The sequence below is a fragment of the Psammomys obesus genome, unplaced genomic scaffold, assembly GCF_907164565.1.
Source record: "Psammomys obesus unplaced genomic scaffold, mPsaObe1.curated_primary_1811, whole genome shotgun sequence".
Classification (NCBI taxonomy): Eukaryota; Metazoa; Chordata; class Mammalia; order Rodentia; family Muridae; genus Psammomys; species Psammomys obesus.
The window spans coordinates 2,377,940-2,401,759 of NW_026591086.1; the positions used below are offsets into that span (position 1 = coordinate 2,377,940).

The following is a 23,820-nucleotide window of genomic DNA, read 5'->3' on the forward strand; positions in this document are numbered from 1 at the left end:
CACACACACACACACACACACACACACACACACACACACACACACACTCACTCATTTTATCAGTTCTGTTTCTCTGGAGAACACTGGCTAATAAATCACCTTTGTTTACATAGTTGCTATCTGGTCCTGAGTCCCTGTAAGGGCTGCATTGGCTTTTGGAGGTCACAATTAGCATGCTGAGATTCAGGGCTGGCAAATTACTGAGGCCAGATGTTCTGGTTATATAGGTGTGTATCATCATGCCTAGTTTTGTTTTTTTTTTATGTGTATGGATATATGAGTGTTTTAGCTGTGTGTATGTCTGTACACCATGAGTATGGCTGTGCCTTTAGAAACCAGAAGAGGATGTTGAATGCCCTGGAACTAGAATAACAGACTGCTGTGAGCTCATGTGAGTGCTGGGAATCAAACCCAAGTTCTCTGGAAAACAGTGATCATAACCAGTGGCCTAGTTCAGTGGTTCTCAACCTTTTTTCCCACAGTTTATTCATTATATATCTGGCTGAAGCTCCCTCCCTCAACTCCTCCCCAGTCCTACCCTCTCTCCCTCTTCTCCACTATCCTTTTCCTCTAGTCCACTGAAATGGGGAGTTTTCCACCTTTGCCATCTGCCCATAGTTTGTCAAGTCTCATCAGGACTGCCTGGATCCTCTTCCTCTGTGGCCTGGCAAGGCTGCATCATCAGAGGCAAGTGATCAAAGAGCAGGCAACCGAGTTCATGACAGAGGCAGCCCCTGCTCCCCTCACTCAGAGATCCACATGGAGACTGAGTGCCAACTGGCCATATCTGAGCAAGGGGGTCTAGGTCCTCCCCATGAATGGTCCTTGGTTAGTGCATCAGTCTCTGCAGGAACCCCTGGGCTCAGATCCTTTAGCTTTGTTGGTCTCCTTGCATGGATCTTGTTCCCTTCACGTTCCTCTATCCTTACCCCCCTCTTCTTCCATAAGACTCTCTGTGCTCTGCCCAAAGTTTGGTCTTGAGTCTCAGTATCTGCTTTAATACCCTGTTGGGTGGAGCTTTTCAGAGTACCCTCTATAGTAGGTTCCCATCCTGTTTCCTCTCTTCCACTGCTTCTGGTGTCTATCCTGTTTGTCATTCGGAATGAGATTTAAACATCCTCTCTAGGGTCCTCAGTGTTCAGCTTCTTTAGGTCTGTAGATGGCTGTCCTGTATTATACGGCTAATATCCACTTATAAGTGAGTGTATATCATGTGTGTCTTTCTGTTTCTGGGTTACCTCACTCAGGATGATATTTTCTAGTTCCATCCATTTGCCTGCAAATTTCATGATTTCCTTGTTTTTAATTGCTGAGTAGTTATTATTGTGTAAATGTACCACAATTTCTGTATCCATTCTCCCATTGAGGTTGTTTCCAGATTCTGGCTATTACAAATAAAGCTGCTATGAACATAGTTGAGTAAATGTCCTTATTGAATGGTGGGGCATCTTTTGGGTATACGCCCAGGAAGGGCACAGCTGGATCCTGAGATAGTGCTATTCCCAATTTTCTCATGAAACTGAAAAGCTTCTATAAAGCAAAGGTCACTGTCAACAAAACAAAATGACAGCCTACAGACTGGGAAAAGATCTTCACCAACCCTACATCTGACAGAGAGCTAATATCCAGAATATATAAAGAACTCAAGAAGTTAGACACCAACAAACCAAATAATCCAGTTTAAAAATGGGGTACAGAATTCTCAACAGAGGAATATTGAATTGCAGAGAAACACTTAAAAGAAATGTTCAACATCCTTAGTCATCAGGGAAACGCATATCAAAACAACTCTGAGATTCCATCTTACACCGATCAGAATGGCTAAGATCAATAACTCAAGTGACAACACATGCTGGAGAGGATGTGGAGAAAGGGGAACCCTCCTCCATTGCTGGTAGGAGTGCAAACTTGTACAACCACTTTGGAAATCAATCTGGTTCTCAACCTTTTTAATGCTGCGACTCTTTAATACAGTTCCTCATGTTGCAGTGACCTCCAACCATAAAATTATTTCATTGCTACCTCATAACTGTAACTTTGCTACTGTTATGAATCATAATGTAAATAACTGGTATGTGACACCCCCCCCAAATGGTCACAACCCACAGGTTGAGAACCGCTGGGTTCTAGCGGGAACTACTGAGCTGCCTTTCCAGCCCGCAGGCTTAGTTTTTAAAACTCCAACAGAAAGGCAAAATGGTCTACCCTCGAGTCCATTGTGCTCACCAGGACTTTTGCTACATACTCCTGAGGGAGTCTTTTGTATAACAGCCCCTCTCAAACACTAGACTTAGTCTGTGTTATCTGTTCTCTTGAGCATCTTGAGGAGAAGGAAAGCTTGTACCTGAAGTATTAACAGCAGGTAAGGAAGGAGGGGGATTGTGGCGCTGCAAGCTTTACCTGGGACCGGAAAGGCAACACTGAGCTCTGGAGAGGAATGGAACAGTCTGGGGCAGTCTGGCCCCACTCTACCACCCACTGCTCCACTGACTTCCCTTCATGGCTGTTTTTTTTTGGAATAAGGTTTGTTTGGCCTGAAAAACCTGTCCTCTCTGCATTACAGCTCTGCAGTCTGAATTGTCCTAGGAGCCTTGACCTGGATCTTGTCTGGTTTTCATTTGTTGTTTTAGCCTTTTTTATTTTTCTTAAGATGGTTTCATGCTGTGGTGCCTCTGCCTGGAACCTACTATGTAGCACAGACTAGCCTCAAACTTGTAGAAATTCTCCTGCCTCAACCTCTGGGGTGCCGGGATTACAGGCATTTCAGACCTGTATTTGGTGCTGAGGATCAAATCTCAGATTTCATGCATGGTAGACAGGCACTCTGCTACTGATCTGTGTCCCAAGACCTGACCCCCAAACCTGAACTTGTAGGTTCCGGTTTGAAACAGGCCCCTCGTGTAATGGACATTCTGGAAGACCAGTATGTCTTTCTGGCTGCTGTGACAAATGTATAACTCTTCTGATATTGTTTGTTAGTGCTGTAGGGTAATGAGAAGGACCTGGGACTGTGAGAGGTGAGAACAGTCAAGGACTCCCTGACTCCTTCCAGCTTGGGATCTGAGAATTTTGTTCTGGAGAGATGAATCCAGGAGCCCATTGGTCCTGGGGGTCAGGGATCACCCTGATATGGCACAGAAATCCTGCTAGGGACTGCAGGCAGGCATGAAGACATAGAATGACAGAGTCAGAGGGCCATATTAACCCATCACCACTCTCTCTGACCTAGTTTAGGACCACCAGTCTGTTGATAAGGGGAAGAAAGGTAACACATAAACACAGCCAGGGAGCAGAGCTGAGTTATCTGGGCCATGAGACGGATGAAGAAGAAGAAAGCTCTCCCTGTGGATTTCGGCCCATTTCTTTTTCCACTTCTGTGTTTGAGCTGTGTCCTAATTCTTTCTTGTTACAAGTCTGCTAGGGGTATTTGAGCACAAGATGATAGAGACTGAATTCCAATGTCATTAATTTCATCTGGGACAAAGGGCTAAGGGCAGGTCCTGGGTGTGTGCCTTCAAACAGGATTGATGGCACACTTACTGACTCTTTAAACAGAGCAGAGAATTGTAGCCTTCTGAGAAATGTACAGCTCCTTTCCACAGCAGCCTGTTCCCATAACACATGTTTTAAGCATTCACATGGAAATGTGAGCCTCTATCCATCCTCTGATTTGGGACAAAGGAGACTGAAACCCTACTATCTAATAACACTGGCAAGCATGGCAAGTGCCCTAATCAAGGCCCAGATAAGATGGATAGATTATCCAGTTGGCTACTGAGAAAGAGGTGAGATGAAGGGGTGGGTTTGTCTCGTGAAAACTGTTCTACCAACGGCAGATTTTGAAGACTTGTGTCCTAGTTTGCTTTCTATTGCTCTGATAAACACTGTGACCAAAGGCAACTTGGGGTGTGTAGGAGGGGTTTATTTCAGCCTATAGCCTACACTCCGTCACGAAGGGAAGTCAGGGCAGGAAGCTGGAGGCAGGAGATTATGGAGGAATGCTGCTTACTGGCCTATGGCTTGCTCAGTCTGCTTTCTGATACAACCCAGGACCACCTGGCCCAGGGTTGGCACGTCTCACAGTGGGGCTGTGCCCTCCCACATCAACAATCAATGTTTAAAATGTCCTACAAACTTGCCTGCAGGCGAATTTGATTGAGATGTTTTCTCAACTGAGGCTCTCTCTTCCCGGCTTAAGTCAAGTTAACAAAACAAACAAAATGACAGCAAAAAACCAAACCAACACAGGGAAACTGCAAATGCGTAATCTGCAACCGCCCTATTTTAAATAACAGATTCTCTCACAGCAGCGCAGTTTTACACAGTATGATCAAATTACTTGATCGAGAACGCTAAAAGCAACAGATAAGTGAAAAATGATGCCCGCCGCCTACAGAGGAGCAGAGAAAGGACGGCAGCAGATATCCCCTGGAAACTATGTGTGTCCGAGGAGAGGAAAAGACCGTGAAAAAACAACTTTAAATTACTGACAAAAAAAAAAAAATCACACGAGGCAAAAATGTATCTGATAAAGTGAAATGAAAACTTCCCCAGATGTGCAAAAGCAGAATGAATCTATCAGTACACTCCAGGAAGGACTGAATCATGCAAGCAGAGGGATAGAAACAGGAGCCAACCAAAGAATAAAGAACGGGAGAAATGCTGGCTATGTAGGTAAATGTAACGTTTCTAACCAAGCAAACCCCTCACGGGTGCTCAGAAGCTTGCTTCTTAATGGCCTCCACTCCAGGTGAGGCTGATAACCAAGACCAGCACGGCACCAGTGAACAACATAAATGCAGGGGGGCCATGCTAACATGCGACCAAGAGGATGTCTAATAGAAGGGCGTCACTGCTAGGGATTGAGAGGGTCATTGCCTCAAGAGGCTGTGAAAATCGTAAATGTTTCTGCACCTAGTGACAGAACCTCCAAACCCACAAAGCAAAACCATTGAAACTGTATGAAGAAACAAACACACCCACCATAGAAGCTGGAGATATCAACGTCTCTCTCACCCGATGAAGCGGGCAGGTAGACCGCTGGTTATGAGAGAGAAGGCCTGCGCCACACCATCCACTGACTCTACTGTACTCTGTAAATTATTCCACCGGCAGCTACAAAATACCCATCACTCTCTGGTGAACATGACACACCATGGCAGCTGATACTCACGTCCACAAAAGAAGCCTTGGTACATTCGAATACATTCAAGATAGGCATACATTCAAGCAAACACACACATAAAATAAAACCAAATCTTAACAAAGTAAAAAAAACGACAACTTTTCAGGTGGGTGTGGTGATGAACGCCTTGAATCCCAGCGGAGGTAGGCAGATTAGGCATGGAGACCTGTCTGGAGAAGCACCAGGCTGTCCTGAGGCAGAGGAAGGATGGACAACGGGTGACTTTATTGCAGTTTCTATAGGAAGAGATGAGCCAGTCAGGACAGGCAGGCTGCACAGCTTTGGGGAGGGTTAGGATAAGTGTTGTGGGCCCTGTGGTGATGAGGACAGGTAGATAGTGGCTTGGAATGTCGGCATCCAAGAAAAGCAGTGGTTGGGGCATGCAAAGTCAACATTTATTCACCTATGGACAAGCATAGTCTTAGGAGAAGGCCAAGACGGATGAGGGTATAGACAGAAGGTCAAGTCAAGAAGACTGAGTTGGACCGGTGGGTTTTCTTGTTCAAGACATGAAAACATGTGTACATAAAGTAGATGTTACAGAGTAGAGCTATGGTGGATAGATTGGGGTCTCCTGGGAGTGGGGAAATGCCTCAGATTTGAGAGTCAGATACCCCAAGTCCCATGAGACAGAGCTCAAGCAAGACCCAAAATGTCTATGATTCTATCCAATGGTCCTCCTGGGACTCATGTCTGTTACCAGCAGTCTACAACTCTAAGAGTACCCAGACTCTCGTGCCCAGAGCAGAGTCAGCATGGCAAAGATCTCAGTTCCTCCCATGGAAGGCTTAGGGCAAGGCCCAAGCAGTGTTCTCTTGGAATGCCTTGAGGGCCCTGGGCCTTCTCCCTGGGGGACACCTTCCCTTCACAGCCAACCTCAAGTGTCACTTCCCAAGCTCTTCCGATTCTCTTTTGATCAGACATCTCTGGACGTCACTAGGGGGCCTCACTCCTCAGCCTTCTCTCCCTTCCGTCTCTCCCACATGAGCTCTAATGGTTCCTCAGCATTTGCATGCAGATCACTCTCAAATTTACCATTTTCCCGTTCCTTCCAAGCCGCAGATCTGCAGCTCAACTGCCTTCTTCCACATCTCCACAACAAAGCCAGAAACACCCATTCATCCCCAGCCCAGATCTCTGCCCTCATGTGCCAACAACACCCTGCTCACTTATACCCAAGTTAAAATTGAGAAAGGAGTCAGAACTGCTTAGTGCCATCCATTCTTGGACTTCTCAATGATCTTCCCTGAGCCAGCTCTGCTCACCTTGCACAGCCCACTACAGAGCATCCCTTTGCAAGCTCAAGTTCCACTGCCCTTCAGCTTCTCCATTCCTGCCATGACCACTTGTATTTCTGGTCCTCCTGCCTAGAAGAAACCCTTTTCTTCTATTAGCTGAAGCATACACAATAAGGAGCTGGCTGCTACATCTGACCTGTGTGTGTGTGTGTGTGGGGGGGTCCTAGGTGTTCCTAGCACACACTCAACCGGAAGACTGCTACATGTGATAGGCTATTCCACTCTAAGTTTGCCCCCTTATGGGGGCTGTGGTGGACCCACCTAGCTGACATGACCCTGCCCACAGCTCCATGTTCCTCAGAGCCAGCATCTTTCTTATGCACCTCTCTATCCTGCATCAGGAACTCATTAGCCTTTTTCTTCAAGGGCAAAGACTGAAGGTGTCTGCTCCAAGTACAACTGTCCTTGACATGACATGTGGCGGGCACCTTGAGTACAACTATTTGTTACTAAAGCCACAGAGAGCCAGAGGTGTGCTCACTTGCCAAAATTTTTAATCATATTTCCCATTTAGGCAAAAAAAAAAAAAAAATCAGGAGGGTTTGATGTTGCTTTTGGTTTTTCCTCCTGCGCTCTTACCGTGGCTTTGCAATACTTCCAAATATCCTTCCTGAACAAGGAAAGACAGACACACAGCAGGCGGCTGCTGTTACTGAACTGTAGGTTTTTATTAGAACAATCTTTTTCATAGCTGTAAGCAGAATGTTAGAATTCATTAAGGTCACTCATGTCTTTCCTCCGCACAGAGAGGGATGGAGGAGGGAGAGAAACCCTTCACACACGCCTAGAGTCAGCAGAGCAAAGCGTTTCGGCAAATGATTCATGGAGCCTGTAGACATTAATGAATTGGGCACCTGAGGGGCTGAGGTATGTCAGCACAGACAGAGGAGTCCCAATACCCTGTGTTCTCCTGGCTGTCTCCCTGTTTCAGAACCTTCAACATCTCTTCTAGCCTGGACAGGTGGACACAGAGCATTCGTTATCTCCACTTAGATCCCAAAAAATCCACTGAAGACAGATTACGTTGTATCAGCTTGTAATGCTTCCTGCAAATCAAACCCCAATTACACCCAGATTTGTATAAATGCCCTTGTGGTGTGTGCTCTTCAGAAGGTGACCGGCGTGAATCACAGCAGTGCCGCTCCCATCCAGCAACCATGGTTTTGCTGGAACCTCCAGGGCCAACTCCATGGAGAGAAATTATTTTTTAATGCCCATTGGGCAGGAAACCCCGGTGCCCCCAAGGCCACAGTAGCCATCTGGGTTCTTGCTTAGGTATTGCTGGTGGTAGTCTTCAGCATAGTAGAACACTTGTCCCTCTCGGATGTCGGTGGTGATGGGGCCAAAGCCATGCTTCGAAAGAACCTGTGGAGAGAGAGGGAGAGACCTCAGGACCTAATGTTGGACACAGGACTCCAGCGCAGGAGGAGTATGGCCAGTAGGAGAACACATAGCTTAGGTCATGTGCTGGCTCTACCCTTCCCTGGTATAATTCTAGATGGGTACTTATCAATCTGCCTGGGTGAATTGGGTCTTGAAACTGACCATGCATTTATTTGTTTGCTTGTTTGTTTACTTACTTATTTGTATGTGTGTCTGTGTGTGTGTGTGTACATGTACACTTGGGAAAGTTAGTGTTCTCTTTCTACCACAGGGATTCCAATGATTGAACTTAGACTGCCAGGCATGGCAGCAAAGTACCCTGATCTCCTTGCTTTAGAGTCTATGAGTCAACGTTTGTTTGTATAATTATGTTCTGCTCGCTGCCCCGTAGCTGACAGGAGTTCTGCTTTTGGAAGGCAGTACCAAACCTCCTCCAGGGTAGCAGCAGGGCCCCGTGGGCTCCCTGCTTGTCCACGAGGAAAGAGCACCAGAAAGACAAGCAAGCCAGGGGCACTGTGCCCAGCTCAGGGACAGGCCCCTCCCACTCCTGCTTTGCAGAGCATTTATGTTCTGTGGTTCTTGGAATCTATGCACTGAGCTCTGGGCCTGGAACCTGGACATCCAAGTCAGAGGAGGACATGGCCTGTGGGCCTGTGTCAGCCCATCAGGGCTCTCTGTGACCCAGTTTGAGTCTTGGTGGCATCTGCTTCCACAGGCAGGAAACACGTCAACATAAAGTGGGGGAGGAGAGCAGAACTATTTGGGGCAGGATACAGATTAGGAAACAGACATTGCTCCCTGTGGATCTCAGCCCTGCCTTTTTCCCTTTTGGATTTCAGCTGTGTTCCTATTCCATCTTGCTGCCAGTTACCCTGAAGTATTCGAGCGTAAGGCATTAGAGCAGTGGAGCCTGGGTTCTGATGAGGTGCCGGCCAGGCGGCTGCTGGCCTATCTGAGGTGAAAACTGCCAGTTAATGGATCCCACCTCTGCCCCACTCACTACTTCAGGCTTCCTCTGCTCAGCCCTCTTAACAAAGAGGCAAATTCACTGAATTAAGGCCAAGAGGGCCTGGAAAGAGTGAAGATTAATGTCCTTGTCAAGGCCTCAAGGCCTGCAGATGGACCTTGAAATGCAGAGGCAACCAGGTTTATTGTTTGTTTTGTTTTCATTATCATTGTGGTTTTGGTGTTAGAAACGAGAGCAAGAAATCATTCTAAATCCATTTAAACTTATTCTTTACACTACCAATTGCTGAGGGTTTACTAGATGCTAGTAAAATGACTGATGTGAGTCACAGCAAAGACTTTCGGGCAAAGACTTTTTTGTGTTAATTTCCAGCTCACGGCAGCCACCGGAAAAAGCCTTGTGTTGTCACCAACCATATAAAAGTGCATGTGAGATCATGCGCCCAGATCCCTGACAGGCTTGGGTGGTCTGGGCCCACAGAGGCAGGTTACCTGGAGACCACACCACCCAGGTTCTAATGCCAGCGCCCGCCCCACTTTCTATCCCATTCATGGGGGAAACCAAAGTAGAATCTGGTGGCTTGACACAAAGAAAAGACGAGCTTCCCAAGGCCTGGCCATTAGGACAGGTGCAGGCGCCTCCAAGGAGGCTCACCTGTGACTCTGTCACATCTCCTCCTGGTCACCTGTGAGGGGTTTTTGTTCCTGGGCTGTGGGCAGTTGAGGCCTTGTGGCAGTAAGTTTTTGTGGCTGGGTGATGACTCCACATGTTAGAATCTAGTGCTTTTCTGAGCTCTGACTGCCCTTCAAAGGAGTCTGCGAACGCCCAGTCCCCTCTGCAAACTCCTTCTCTGGAATACCTTGAAAGTTCTCTGCTCCATGGTGGTACCTGAGTTTTCAGAGAAGGGGAGCCTCAGGAGGATGAGGACTTGGGCTGGCAGCTGCTGACATGGCTACATCAGCCAGGAGCAACCTCCCTGCAGGGAGGATGGGTGTGTCATCGACTCGTCACCAGCATCTGGATGTGCAGCTAGTTCTGGGGAACAGGGTGGTGGCGAGGACGGGATATTCCAGTAAAGGGCAACCCCATGCCACAACTATACTCTCTGCTCCAGGTGGCAGAGAGTTTGCAGAAAGAAGGGTTTGACATTCCTGGCCCAAGGCCACCAAAGGGGGTCAGAGCTCTATGACTCCAACAGCTCTGCGCTCTGTGCCTGTGTCTACACACTTGAGTCAAAGGCCTGAGCGGGTGACATTCACACCTTCTTGGTCACTGCCCAGAAAGGCACATACCTTAGAGAAGCACACACACGTTGGCCCTCAGAGAGCTCTGTGTTCTCACTGCAGAGCCATCTGATTAGCTTGAACCTTGAACCTATCAGGCCTCATGCTCTTTGGAAAGGAACTCCTGTTTTGACCTCAACTATGTTGCCACACTATAGTCAAGGGAGTAAGGGAGTCCTCTGCTTCCTTCTCCCCTTCCCAGGTCACACAGGTGTCTATTCTTGGCCTCCTTTGGGTGGGTCTGCTCTTGGGAAGTTGGACAGGGCCTGGCTCCTCCTCCTCCACTGCCTACTCGTGTATTCTCTTTTTCACAAATGATGGTCCTCGTATGAAAGAGTGGCCATCCCACACGAGGGGCCTTCTGAAATCTCCGTGAGGCTGGGCTGTGGGGAGAGGCCTCTCTGAACCCTCCTGTTCTCACAGGCTACCCTTCCCACCTAGGGCACACCAGCTGGGCAGTGCTGGGGAGCAAGGGGAAGACAGCAGGACTGGGACTCAGGTAGTACCAGTCTTGGCCACAAGATGGCAGAAACTTCATTCATAAAACCTCTTGGAAGCCAAAGGCAGCAATTCTGAGAAGACTGCGGGCCACCTCCTTTGCCGCAGCCCCACCCACCCTAGGAGACTGGTGCTACCTTCAGGCCCTACTGGCCACCTCTTGGCACCGAAATGGGTCCTGGGCAGGAAGACTGACGAGGCTGGCTCAGATGTGCCAGGTTCCTGTGCTGGACTAACCCCTGCTCCTAACTTGCAGGCAGCCCCAGCCTGGTTCATCAGGTGCAGCTATCCTTGGGCCACAGGCCTCTGCCAGGGCCATTTCTTCAGGAGGAGAGTGTCATCTGGCCGGACCACCCCCACTCCCTTCCCATCTACCATCTCGCTGACTCCAAGACAGTGACTTGCCATCTCAACTGTTTTGTGTTCTCTCTCTCTCTCTCTCTCTCTCTCTCCTCCCCTCCCCTCTCTTTTCTTCCCTTTCTGATGTTGTTTGCATGTGTGTGTATGATGTAAGGGCAAGAATTCAACCTTAAAAACCCTAATTGAAGTGACACCTGGCTCAGGACATTTCTAGGTCCCCTAAAGGAAGGGCTCGGCCCTACCTTTGTTACAGCTCTTACTTCCCTTTTCTGATGTAACCCAGGAAGCCTCCTGGGCCTTCCTTCTCTTGCAGGTCCCATTGGGAGGGGGCTCTTTTCTGTCTGTCCAGTGGGTCCCATGCCAGGCTCACTGCTCTCCTGAGGGTGTGACAGGAGGATGTGCACAGGAAGTGTACAGCCCTGCCAAGTCTTCACCCTGGAAGGAAGCCAGCTCACCCCTCACCCTCGTGAAGCAGAATGACCCTCCACATGCTCCCCTCTTTTGCATCTGAGTACATGAGCAGGCAACAGTGAGATGTAGAGGGGCGTTCCTCCAGACCGCAGTGACCTCGGGCCCAGACAGATGGGCCCGGCCCCAGCTGCCCCTGTGAGCATCGCAGATGTAAGGAAGTGTCCAGCAGAGGCACAGTGGGCCCATCTGACCTTCAAGGTCTGCCTGGGAAAGCTATCCTTTTAATAAAAGTAACAGATAAATATGGCTATTATGGTTATTGTGAACGTTCTAATAAGCTCACCGTTAGTCACTGGCATCCCCCAAGTGCCCAGTATACTTGGTACACTCCTCCATCCCTGGGAAAGCAGGCCAGAGACCCCTCAGCTCAGGCCATGTGGAGCAGCCACAGGCCCAGCTAGAAGTATGTCTGGCCCCAGAGCCAGCCCTGACCTCAACTGTGCAGGCACAGCCAATCACTGACAAGCGTTTTCAGAACAGATGACCCTAATCCCCATCACAGTCTGAGCGCTTATGAAGAGAAGCAGATGCACCAGGAAAGAGGGAGGGCACCTGCGACTCAAACTTCCTCACCCTTCCGTTACTGAAGGCAACATTAAATTGGATCCAAACCCCATCTCTACCAACTAAAGGAATTTAGGCTTAAGCGCTAGATTTTTATGTCATTATTTGTAAAGTGTATGCATGTATTTAACCAGTGCTCACTTAAACATTTTAACAGTATGAAATCAGCTTTCTAGAACACAAACTCAGTTTGGGATCCTTAGGAAATTGGGGTCGGACTTCGGGGGGGGGGGGTGCTGATCTCGCCTTAAAGGAAAAGGCTCCAGCAGGACGGGGGATGGGAGTGGGAGGTGGGTGGGTGGGGTAGGGTGTCGATTCCTCAGTCTGCCCTCTAGTGGCTCAAGAGCTTATACCGGGTGCAGTGCCTGATTGTTTCCATCTTCCTTCTGCTTCTGAGCTTAGAGACCACTTCATTTTCATTCAGACCCAGTTCCACCGAATTCTGTACTATGGTGTGTCTTTCACACACACACACACACACACACACACACACACACACACAGAGGGAGAGAGAGATGGAGAGACAGAGACATACACAGACATGCACAGACATACACACAAACATAGACACACACACAGGAAGACCTACACACATGTAGAGACACACACAGGCAGACACACAGAGACAGGCACACACACAAAGAGACACACAAAGAGAGACACAGAGAGACATATAGACACACAGAAAGAAGTATGGAGACGCACAAACAGACACACCCAAACACAGACAGAGACACACCTTGTTAGACTTAAACTTAGCATTGTCAGTGCCCCCGCCAATGACGTCAGTCTCCAGGAAGCTTCCAGATGGCCAGAATGCCACATGTCAAAATGTCTGTGAAGCAGGGTGAGGAGACAGGACCAGTGGATAAAGCACTTGCCACACAGGCATATGGACCACAGTTCAGAATCTCAGAACATGTAATGCTAGCACTAGGTAGGAAGAAACAGGATCCTGGAGCAGAATGGCTAACTAGCTGAGTGGCAAGTTCTGGATTGAACTGGGAGATAATTTTGATGAATAGAGTGGACAGTGGTTGAAAAAGGCACGCTATGTCAAATTCAGGCCTCCACACATATGCACTGCATATATGGGGACTCCTGCATGTGCCACACACGAAGGAGGGGGAAAATGCCTGGATGTTCTGAAGTGGCTAAAATGTCTTTTCAGCAAAACTACTTAGAAACAAGAAAAGCAGCCATTTTCCACTCTGAGCTGAGCAGGGGGATCTGCATGTCTGTGGTACAGGACAGCACACAGCAGGAAGGTCAACCAGCTTGAGAGGAGGCTTGTCTACCAGTGTGGCCCAGCCACAGGGGGATGACTGCTTTGTAGGAGCAGGGAGAACACCAGAAGGATGGCTCTGTACCCATGAGTCCAGCAATTGCCATGGCACATGCAAGGACAGGTCCCCAAGGTCACAGACAATGACCAGAGACGCCTGATAGCCCCCGAAAGGCTGAGTTCTAGTGTGCTGGCCCTTCTCTATCTTGCAAACCCTCCACAGGGCAAGCAGAAAGGGAGATGGCATGTTTATACCTAATTCTGTCTTAAATCTAAGACCTTCCTGTGCAAATGAGCTCTCCTCATCGGAGGACTTGGCTTCTGAGAACACGCTGAATTCTGGGGTGGTGCCCTTCCCCAAATCTGCAGTTCTGCCACACAGCTAAATGGCTTTCATGACTACTCCTCTGTCCTCCCAAGGTCTTCTAACCCGTTGGCTTGCAAAGCAAAGCGGCAGATACAGTGGGCTGAGCTCTGTCTCCGCCCAGAAGGGAGAATGAGAGGACCACAGCTGTTCGCTTGGCTGGTGAGGATCTGACCCATCACAGTGTGTGGACTATGGCCACCGCTTGTTAGAAACCTACATTTGGGCCTCTGCCAGGCCTGCTGAATTGGAACTTGGGTTTAAAAATGATCATCAGGGGACTGGGGAGATGGCTCAGTTGGTAAAGTCCCTCCACATAAGCATGAGGACCTGAGTGTGATCCCTGAACCCACATGAAAAAGGCCAGTGTAGTGGCCCATACTCTGGATGCAGGCACTGAGGAGGCGGAGACAGATGGAGCCCTGGGGCTTACTGGCTGGCCAGCCAACTCTGCTTGATGAGCTCCAGGCCAATGATAGACCCTCAAACCCCAAGGTGGACAGCACCCAAGAAATGATACTCAAGGCTGTCCTCTAGCTTTCACAAATACACCTGCACACACACACGCACGCATACACACAGACAAAGAACCTGCAAGGGGCCCACGTGGCTGTGACAGTCTGAGAAACCCTGCCCTTGGGGAGGAGTGTGGCACAGAGTAAGAGGGGTCTTCCAAACCCTTCACCCCCCCCCCCCGCTCCTGAACTCAGGCTGTCCATGAGACCTGCACTGACCAAGGAACTGTGAGCCAAACTTCTGGTTTCCAGGTGGAATCTATGAAGCAGCATCGGCTTTGTCCCTTTTCCCTCTGCCACAGTGACTGGCAGCGTGTTGCCTGTAACAGAGATCCGAGAGCTTGCTGGGGCAGGTTCATAACTCTGTCCAGCATTCTCCAAGGCCCCGCCCCACTTCTGGGATGACCTGTGCATCAGTCCCATGACCATAAATAATCTACCTTGAGGCAGGGGGAAAGCTGCAAATTCCTGAAAGACAAAGAACATCTTTTGGAGGTGTGGAGGTGGGGGAGGGTCATCGAGGTTGGAGAAGTAGGACTGAACTTGGATGGTCAAAGAGCATCCCTGATGGAATGAAGGGCCTCCCTGGATAAGGAGAATGCCATGATCAAAGGCAAGGAGGAGGGCGGGTAACCATGTAATTGTGGTGTTAGGGAAAGTCTGGAGGGAGAGAAAAGCAAGCCCTTGGTGATTGCAGGGATAAACAGGAAATGGGTTGGCTCAGGAGCCCCAGGAGAAAAGGCCTGAGAGGCTAGAAGCAGGAGGAGACTGCAGCAGAGATGGGGAGATCTGTCAGTCTACTTCGACATGCCCATCCGAGTACCCAGCTCTGCCCTGGGTTCCTCCACTTCCCTATAACACAGTGGCAGGAAGAAGCATGCTTCGGGAGCAAAGCGGCCACCTGAACTTAGGCAAGGGTGGCGGGTGCCTCTGGGGCTCCCTTGCTTGTCTGCAGGCAGGTCTGTAAGTAACTGGACTAAAGTGGTGACCCTGAGGAAACGGGGTGGCCCTCTTGTGTGTCTCAGGCTTCTATCTCCCCCACATCTTCTAAATGCCAAATCCTCCTGAGGCATCAGAGGGTCCAAGTCCCTTCTCTACGTTCCAAGCCCTGACTAGTGACCTCCTGCTCGGTGCCAGAGGACAAGGCTCACAGTTGGATGGCTGAGTGTCACAGACTGCACAGCCTGCCTCTAACCCCTCACACTCACCATGGGATCAAGGATCGAGGACCTCTCTGAATTTGATCTTGCCATTGACATCTGCCGGTTGTCACAAGAAATTCAAACGACTTTGTCCTTAAGTGAGGTTTCCTTTTGTGGCTTTCAGTAGCACGAGAAACCTCTCTCTTCTCTCTTCCTCCTTCTCTCCCTCTCCCACTCTCTATCTCCTTTTACTTTTCTCTTCCTCTCCCTCCCTCCTTTCTTCCCTCCTTCCCTTTTCCCACCTCCTGCTTTATGTATCTTTAGGGGTTATGATCTGCTTTTCCATATCTGCAGTCAGTGAAGAACAACCTCTGTTTTTGCATGTTCCTAACATTCATTACACAAAGGAAACCACTTCTTGTTTTTTAAGAAGAGCCAAGGACACTGGTTTTCACCTTGGGGATGAAATGCAGATTTCATTAAAAGGAAAGATCCTTCATCCCAAGAGACTGAATAGAAAAGGACTCAGAGCAACATGGCAGCTGCTGGAGCTCAGGGTAGTGCGTTCAGCAAAGCCAGGGGCTAGACTCATGCTAGACTCTCAGCAGCTCTGAGACTGGGCCCAATTTGTACAGTACAGAGTGGCCAACTGTGCCAGTTGTTCCCAGGCCTTGGGGACTTCCCTGGGTGTCGGAACTTTCAGCAATAAAGTGAGGAGGGTCTTGGGTCACAGAACATTTATGGACTCTTGTGTCTAGTCGTTACATGCTTTGGTTGATTGCTGCTTACCATCTGGGCCTTTGTTTCCCTGAGTGTGAAATGAGACAGTTAAACCTGGAGAAACCCTCTGAAACCTTCTCTGACTCATGACTGCCAGAGCCTTAGAGCTTATACTTCAGCAGCTAGCGTTGCTATAGTTTGCATCTTGAATATTCTCCAAAAGATCTTATGTGAAGATCTGGTCCCCATCGTAGGGGGTTATGGACCTGGTGGGACCTTTAGAAGGTGGGACCTATTGAGAGGAACTTAGGTCATTGGCAGAGTACCCTGGAAAAGGCAATTATGATCAGATTCCTCCTTTATAATTTTGCTTCCTGGACACCATTTGTCAGAAGCCTAACACAACAGAACAACCAAACATGACTGAAAACTCTGAAACCATGAACCAAAATAAACCTGCAGTACTTTAACTTGATCCTTTCAGGTGCTTTGTCACAGTGGAGAACTGGCTACTTTTAGACTTACATAACCACCTTTTGCCCATTCTTGCTCCTTTTTTGTCTCCTGGACTATAAAATCTCTGCTGACTTATCTTTGAGTTCATTCCTTTCTGCAGCCAACTCAGCCTCTCCCTTTACAGAAGCTTTATTTAAGGTTGAAGCTTTGTTTTACCTGGTCCTGCTTACTTCCAAAATGTTGATTTGGTCCTTTGTGTCAACTTTTTTTTTCTCTTTGCTTTTGAGACAAGGTCTTAATTTAGCAACTTTTGCTGTCCTAGAATTTGCTATGTAGACCAGGCTGGCCTTGAACTTACAGAGGTCTGCCTGCCTCTGCCTCTTGAGTACTGGGGTTAAAGAGGTGCACCACCATGCTCGGTTGTTTTGTAATTTCTTCCTCCTTATTGATATTCCTTTTTGATGAGATATTGTTTCCATGTTTCCCTTTAACTCTTCTGACTTGGTTTCTGTTGTTTTATACCAGCACATTTATCGTTAAAGTCATACTTACCAAGTTCTACTTCAATGCTTTTTTTGTCTCATAAATGTCTTCTGAAAAGTAGACATTTGAAGTCATGTGCTGTTGTCTGAATGTGAAACCTTTGAACACTGGGTTCCCAGAAGGAGACACCATTTGGGATTGTTGTGAAACTGTTAGACAGTGAAGCTTGATTGGAGAAAGTAGGACACTGGGGGCGGGCCTTGAGTTTGGCCCACCCAGCCCCACTTCCTGTTGACTGTTGCTCTACCTGATTTTGGATGTAATGTGATCAGCTACCTCCTGTTCCTAATGCTGCAACTTTCTCCCCCATCATGGTGTACCATGGGTACTATCCTCTGGAACTGAGGATAAACCAGTTCCAAGCCAGAACAAACCCTTCCTTCTTTAAGTTGCTTCTTGGTCATGTGGCCACAGCAACGAGAAAAATAACTGACGTATAATACAAGTACTCTAAAATCAGGTCACTCCACAATGAGTCCATATTGCTCATTTCGCTGATACTCTTCAGGTGTGAGTCCTCTCCATATGGCCCTGACTGGCCCCTGCTTACGTGCTAAGAAGCCATGAGACAAGAGTTTCTCTTTGTGTGTTGGAGCACAGGTGTTGTCCATGCTAAGGTAGTTTCCAGCTCTACCATCTCTCCTGCTCTCTCCTTCACTTGGGGTCATGAGCTGTAGAGTCAAAGGGAAAGTTGCCCTTCCACTGAAACCAAGCATTGCATCAGGAGAGGATGGATGCATGCTCATGGAAGAGAAGCAAGACAGAAGCCCAAAAGAAGGGCAAGAAGGTGAAAGTTTAAGGTCTCTCTTCCTAGAGGGAAATGGAGCTGGGAGTTGGGTGTTGGGTATTTTAGAGGGCTGGTAAATGATTTTTTTAGGAGAAATGATAGGGCCCAAAGGACACACAATGGCCTGGGACAAAGTTCCCCTCCTGTGGGGAGGCAGGTTAGAGCGTGGTGAGGAACAAAATTGTACCTTGAACAAAGTTAACTCCTGACTGAGATAAAGTCTTTGGGTGACCTCTCACGGGCACCCTCAGAAGAACAGATCAAAGTCTGTCTGGGCTGGGGACTTTGAGTCTCTTTGCCAGTGGCTAATCTTTCCTGCTCTTTGATGAGATTCCTAGGAAGGGGGCTTAAGAGAATGACATTTCTTTTGCAAGAACTTTCCTCCCTCTGGTGAGGGAACTTCAGAGACAGCCCCTCCCTGGGTGCCAGGGGTGGGGACAAAAGAAGGTTAGAGAGTCCTTGCTTCTGAGGCAGTATCCACACCTTCGAATGTCTTCTATTTAAAAGCACACAGCATGCCAAGGCACGGTACTTCTGGTATTGTTTCCTGAACCCAATCTGTGCCTCGTCAGGAGTCTGTGCCTTCGGGCTGCTTGCCATTTCCTTTCTCTCTAGTTCGGGATATTATTATTATTATTATTTTTAATGCTGCCACGAGTACTGGAGAACACAAGTTGTATTTACCTTGGCTAGAAATGTAGGCTTAGAGCCTGCTAAGCCACGTGATGTTAAGGTGTATTTACCTGGGTAAAAAGTTTCACAGTGGCTTTCCCAGTTGGTGGGGCTAGCTGGAGTCCTCACCTGTGGTGTTGAGAGTGATCTTGGCTCTCCATCCTAGCCCTGGGAATTACCAGAATTTTTAATGTATTCATTCTAACCGGAAGACACCCAACACCAAGTTAGGTTTAGTCTTCATTTTCTTAATAGCAATGTCAGTCACACTTTTGTTTTACTACTTGTCCTCTGTATACCTTTCTAGGTCAGGTGTCTATTCAAATATTTGTGTGTGGCTGCCTGTGTGCGTATAGGTGCATATGTGTCTCTGTGTGCACATGCTGTGGCGGTCAGAGGACAGCCTTGGGTGTTATTTTTCAGGCTCTCTCCACTGGGTTTTTTGTTGTTGTTGTTTTGGGTTTTGTCTGTCTGTCTGTTTGTTTGTTTGTTTGTTTGTTTGTTTGTTTTAAGAGACAGGGTTTTCTTATTAGTCTGGAACTTACCAAGCAGGCTAGCCAGGGAGACTGAGACACCTGCCTGCCTGCTTTTCCAGTGCTGATGTTACAGATGTTTCCACCATGTGCAGCATTTTAAAGTGTGGGTTCTGGGGATCAAACTCAGGCCTGTGCTGAGGCATCTTTCAAGCTCCCCCACCTCAGTCTTTCTTTCTTTCTTTTCTTTCTTTCTTTCTTTCTTTCTTTCTTTCTTTCTTTCTCTCTTTCTTCCCTTTTGTTAGGAAAGGGTATCTCTGTGTAACCCTGGCTGTAAAAATAGACTAGGCTTGAACTCAGAAATCCACCTGCCTCTGCTGGAATTGAGGGCATGTATCACCATACCTGGCTTTTGTCAATTCTGTAACTACTTGGTTGATTTTCATTGCTGACATTTTAACAATTCTAGGTGTATTCTGAAGTTGTATTTTGATATCCATGCATAACATCTGGCCCCAAGCCTCTAGTATGGGTCCACTGAGCTCCCTGCTTTTATATCCACAATACAATGCAATACAATGTTTCTATTGGACATAATATCTTTATCTATCTGTTCCACCACCACCACACACACACACACACACACACACACACACACACACACACAGAGAGAGAGAGAGAGAGAGAGAGAGAGAGAGAGCTCTTTGGTTTATTTCAGAAAAAAAATTCTGTGCCCCTCTTCAGATATTACTCATGGTGGGAGGAAATTGGACGTGACTAGGTTATAGGCCCAGAAACTTACAAAACCTTGTTTTTTAAATAGATGTGGGTTAGAGATTAAATTAAGAAACACACGGGCATTTTTTTTTTAGCAGAAAATCAATCACATGTTCCCATAAGCCATCAAAATGTGCCATTATGTGTTTATAAAGGTTGTTCGTTGTTATCAGTAAACCTCTCCTTCATTAAGAGTCAAAATGTCATGCAGCACAGCCGTTGCTTAAAGTGTCCTGCATTCTGAAGGAATGCAGCCCCCACCAGTAGCAACTTCAAGGAGGCATTTCTGTGCAGTAAATATGGAACACAGTGAAAGCCCAGTCCAGGGAAAACCACCCAGGGTTCAGTACACACCTGCCCCTGACCAGAGGTGGTGATAAATGCTTTATTTAATGGTGCTGCAGCTCCCTATCTGCAGGACTGCTGGCAGACTCTTCTGGAGCATACAAAATCAACTTTCAGTGGTAAGGTGTGTGAAAAGCAGTTGCAGTCTCTTAAAATTCTCTGATGCCAAGCTAAAATAAAAGTGAAACTCGGCCACTTAATTGTTTTTTTATTCACTGATTAAGACAATAAAAAACTGTGCTAATTTCAGTATTAAGGAATTAAAATCTCCCTTGAGACTTCCTCTGCCCTGGGCAAGGGTCCATCTGCCCATTGCAACAGGCTAGCCAGCTTGCACACAGAGATTCCCCCATGAGCTGTGATCTGAATAACTTCACACTGGACTGGCCAGGGCCCAGAATGAAATGCTGGCCCTTTAAATCATTACCCAGGGAAACTAAAAATAGGACTGTCAATTAATATAGGAGCGATAAGAGAAAATGCATTTAAGATGTATAGCTGTTCTGACTGAGCTCCCAGCCTTGTAGGGCTGAGAATTTAGATGATGAAAAACCAAGAGGAAGGCAGCTTGGTCAGCCTCTCGGGAAGCCGAGGAAATCAATGGTGTGGGTGAATGGTGCCACGAGTGTGTGTGTGTGTGTGTGTCCCTAGTGTGACTGCAGACTGTATGTGAGGCTGTGGCTCATCAACACAAAACTGCTTTGTTTTAGACAAAAGCACCCCCGCCACACACACACCCAGCCTCAGCCCCACCCCCACCCCCCATTCAGGCATCCCTGGAAGATTCTTAAAGCTTGTGTGTGGAGATCTGCATACAGGTCTCCATGTGAGCCACTTTGGCTTCTTAGTACTGAGAATGAGGATGAGGAATTGGCTTTTACTTATGTATCTGTGCATGTATCTGGTGTGCTTGTTCTGTGGGAATGTCAGCCATCTTCCGCTGTCCTTTCCCACCTCATTCTGAGACAAGGTCTCTCACTAAACCTAGAGCTCACTTGGAGGACTGGGCAGGCTGGCCAGTTGAACCCTGGGGACCCTCCTGACTCCCTGCCTTCCCTTACTGGTAGGAGTGAGCGGATCTTCCTGGCTGTTTATGTGGCCCTGGGGATTGAACTATTTCCTGTCCTGCTTGCGTGGCAAGCACTTTACTGACTTAGCCATCTGCCTAGCCCCTAGATTTTTTTTTTAACCTTAATTTTAATGTTCTTGAGAGGAGCAAAAGGGAGAAAAGGAAGGTGAGGGTGCAGAATGGAGGAAGGCAAGAAAGTATGTATTAGGGGTGAAAACTCAAAATAGGCAATGAGTGCTCTTTGCCAAAACACAATTGTTATTTTCTTCAGCGCTCAAAAGAACTGGAAATCCCTTCAGAGAAGAGAGCTAGAACAGAAGCTAATTACATCATTTGCATTTGCATATAATTGGTATGCCTTCCGGCAAAGACAATAAAATCCGTGTTTGTTAGACTTCTTGCAAAGACATGATGTATTTCAGTGGCACCGTGTATCTGTAGGTTTTAAAAATTCCCCATCACACCCTCAAGTGGACCGAGCTTGCTTTTGAACCTGCCTGAGCTTGGCCAAACCACATAACCTTGGCCATCTGACCTTGAGGCCTGGCTTTTTCTCCTGTTGCTGGGGGGGTGGGGGTTGCGGGGAATAAGAAGCCTTCCTTTCAGGGCTGCGCCCAGGAAGAAAGGAAATCACGTGGATCCAGTTCACAGTATCAGCAATCTTCAGACTCTGCCCTGAGATGCTGTGGCCTTTCTGAGCCCACAGAATGCCCCACCACGGGACCCAGAAGGACTGGATGGTGCCCAGAACAGGTGGAAGTCAGGGCCTGACTGGCTTAAGCTGTGTGCCACCCAAATGGGTGACCTGATTCTTGTGTGTCGTGCAGGTCATCGGTGCTCTGAGGACAAAGCCAGTAGGCTGTCTTATGCTAGTTTCCGGGACACCTGACCACGTGCTCTACTCCATCCATGTACGTACGGGACTCCACAGAACATACAGTTTTCGAGGGAGAGTTTAGACATGGCCAGGGATGACCGTCTTCATTTGTGCTTACTACAACCCCCACATCCTGGGCTTCTGAGAGACAAAGCCTAGAACGAGCAAGCCAGCGCTGGGCTTGGGAAAACTGACTCTGCACTTCCACAGGCCTGGCTCTGAGCTGCACACTGCCTGCTTACTTACTTACTTATGGTCTCATGTGAGCCTTACCACGGTCTCACCTTCCAGCTCCTGCCTTTGCCTGTCTGTCCATCCCCCTGAAGCTGGTCTTGCTCATTTGTGTTACCACTCTCGCCCCCCAACGCTGACCATGACACAGGGACCTGAGGAAGCCTAACTGTGAATGCCTGGGGTTCACCATCATTCTCTGCTATGTGAAGTATGGCGCTTATTTTTTGGTCCTCTGTTCAAGAACACACACAATTCATGAACTCATCCAACTCCACCAGCAGTTCTCCCATCCATGGACCTCAAGGTGCCTCGGGTGGCAGGGAAGCAGTCTAAACCATGGATGTCACAGAGAGAAAGAAAATCCCCACATACCTTACAGAAGCCAAGATAAGAAGCGGAGAAACGGGGGATGGACGAGGCTCACATGTGAAAAGGCAACAATGTCATTTGTGCCTGAGGGTGTTCTGAAGTGTCACTGAAGTGTCGGGTGGGCCAGAGAAACGGACAGGTACATAGCACGTAGTGCTGAGGAGAGAAGCCCAGGTGCCTTGAGCCTCGCTGCCCCAACCCTCAGACAACTGAAAGCTCCTCCTCTGGGGACCGCATAACCCCATTCCTGATTGTACCTCACCTACTTACATGACCTTGGCCAGGTCCCTTAACCTTTCCACACCTGACTTGGCTCACTTCTAAAATGATAACATTCTCCTTGGAGGTGTTATGAGAGCTCACAAAACACAAGCAGCGATTATCCTGATTTTCTAGACGAGTAACAGAAACTTAGAGAGGTTCAGCAGCTTGCCCAAGGTCACGAAGCTGACAAACTGCCATGACCAATGGGGTCATCAGTATTAGACTTCCTTCCAGTGCCTCTGGATGGAAACACTCTCCCCTGTCCCGCTGGACACTGGATGATCCCTGTTTCTAGCTCCAGCCTGGCTTACACGCACCAGCTGTCACTCCACAGAGTCACACGGAAGGACAGCCTGACCTTGTGCCAAGAAAGCAGGAGACAGGGCAGGTTCGGATCCTCTTCAGATCACTCCAGGTGACTGAAGGGCTCCCCACCAGCCTCTGTGCTTTGTGGCCCACGTGTGCATGCAGATAAGCACACACTTCCTCAGTGTTCACCTGTGATCCTTTCTACCCGCTCCCATGATCCCCAGCACTCCGGAGGATATACTTTACTCCTTACCTACCCAGACTCTGACAAAATATCAAAGAGGCAACTGAAGTATCATGGAGGAAAGAAGGAAAATGGCTGGGCAAGGAGCACGAAGCTTCGCTCTGCCCCATCTCTCTGTCTCCCTCTCTGAGAATCTGGCACTGGGAATATAGCTCTTGCTTGCCAGGGACAGAGCAGCAGAGACTTGGCCACGGTCTCAGCCAGATGTCACTCTCATCTGGCGGCCTTGGCTAGCTCAGTGTTTGGAATGAACAGCCCAAACATGGGGCAGGCGGGGCCCCTGCAGGGCTGTGGGCAGAAAAGCTGAACCCTGGCGATGCCCAGAGATATCTCTCTGCTTACGGTGCAGGCAGGCAGCAGGAAAGA

The 23,820-nt window shown here is 48.2% G+C and overlaps 1 protein-coding gene across 5 annotated transcripts in view; it reads right to left on the bottom strand.

Moving 5' to 3' along the window:
- Positions 1-7,130: 7,130 nt before the first annotated feature.
- Msra (methionine sulfoxide reductase A) overlaps positions 7,131-23,820 on the bottom strand; it is a 302,775-nt gene continuing 286,085 nt past the window's right edge. For all 5 annotated transcript variants that reach the window (XM_055609788.1, XM_055609789.1, XM_055609787.1 and 2 more), the window contains one exon: positions 7,131-7,848. In XM_055609788.1, coding sequence (XP_055465763.1) covers positions 7,684-7,848 — 165 coding nt within the window. In that variant the 3' untranslated portion in view covers positions 7,131-7,683. The remainder of the gene's footprint in view (positions 7,849-23,820) is intronic.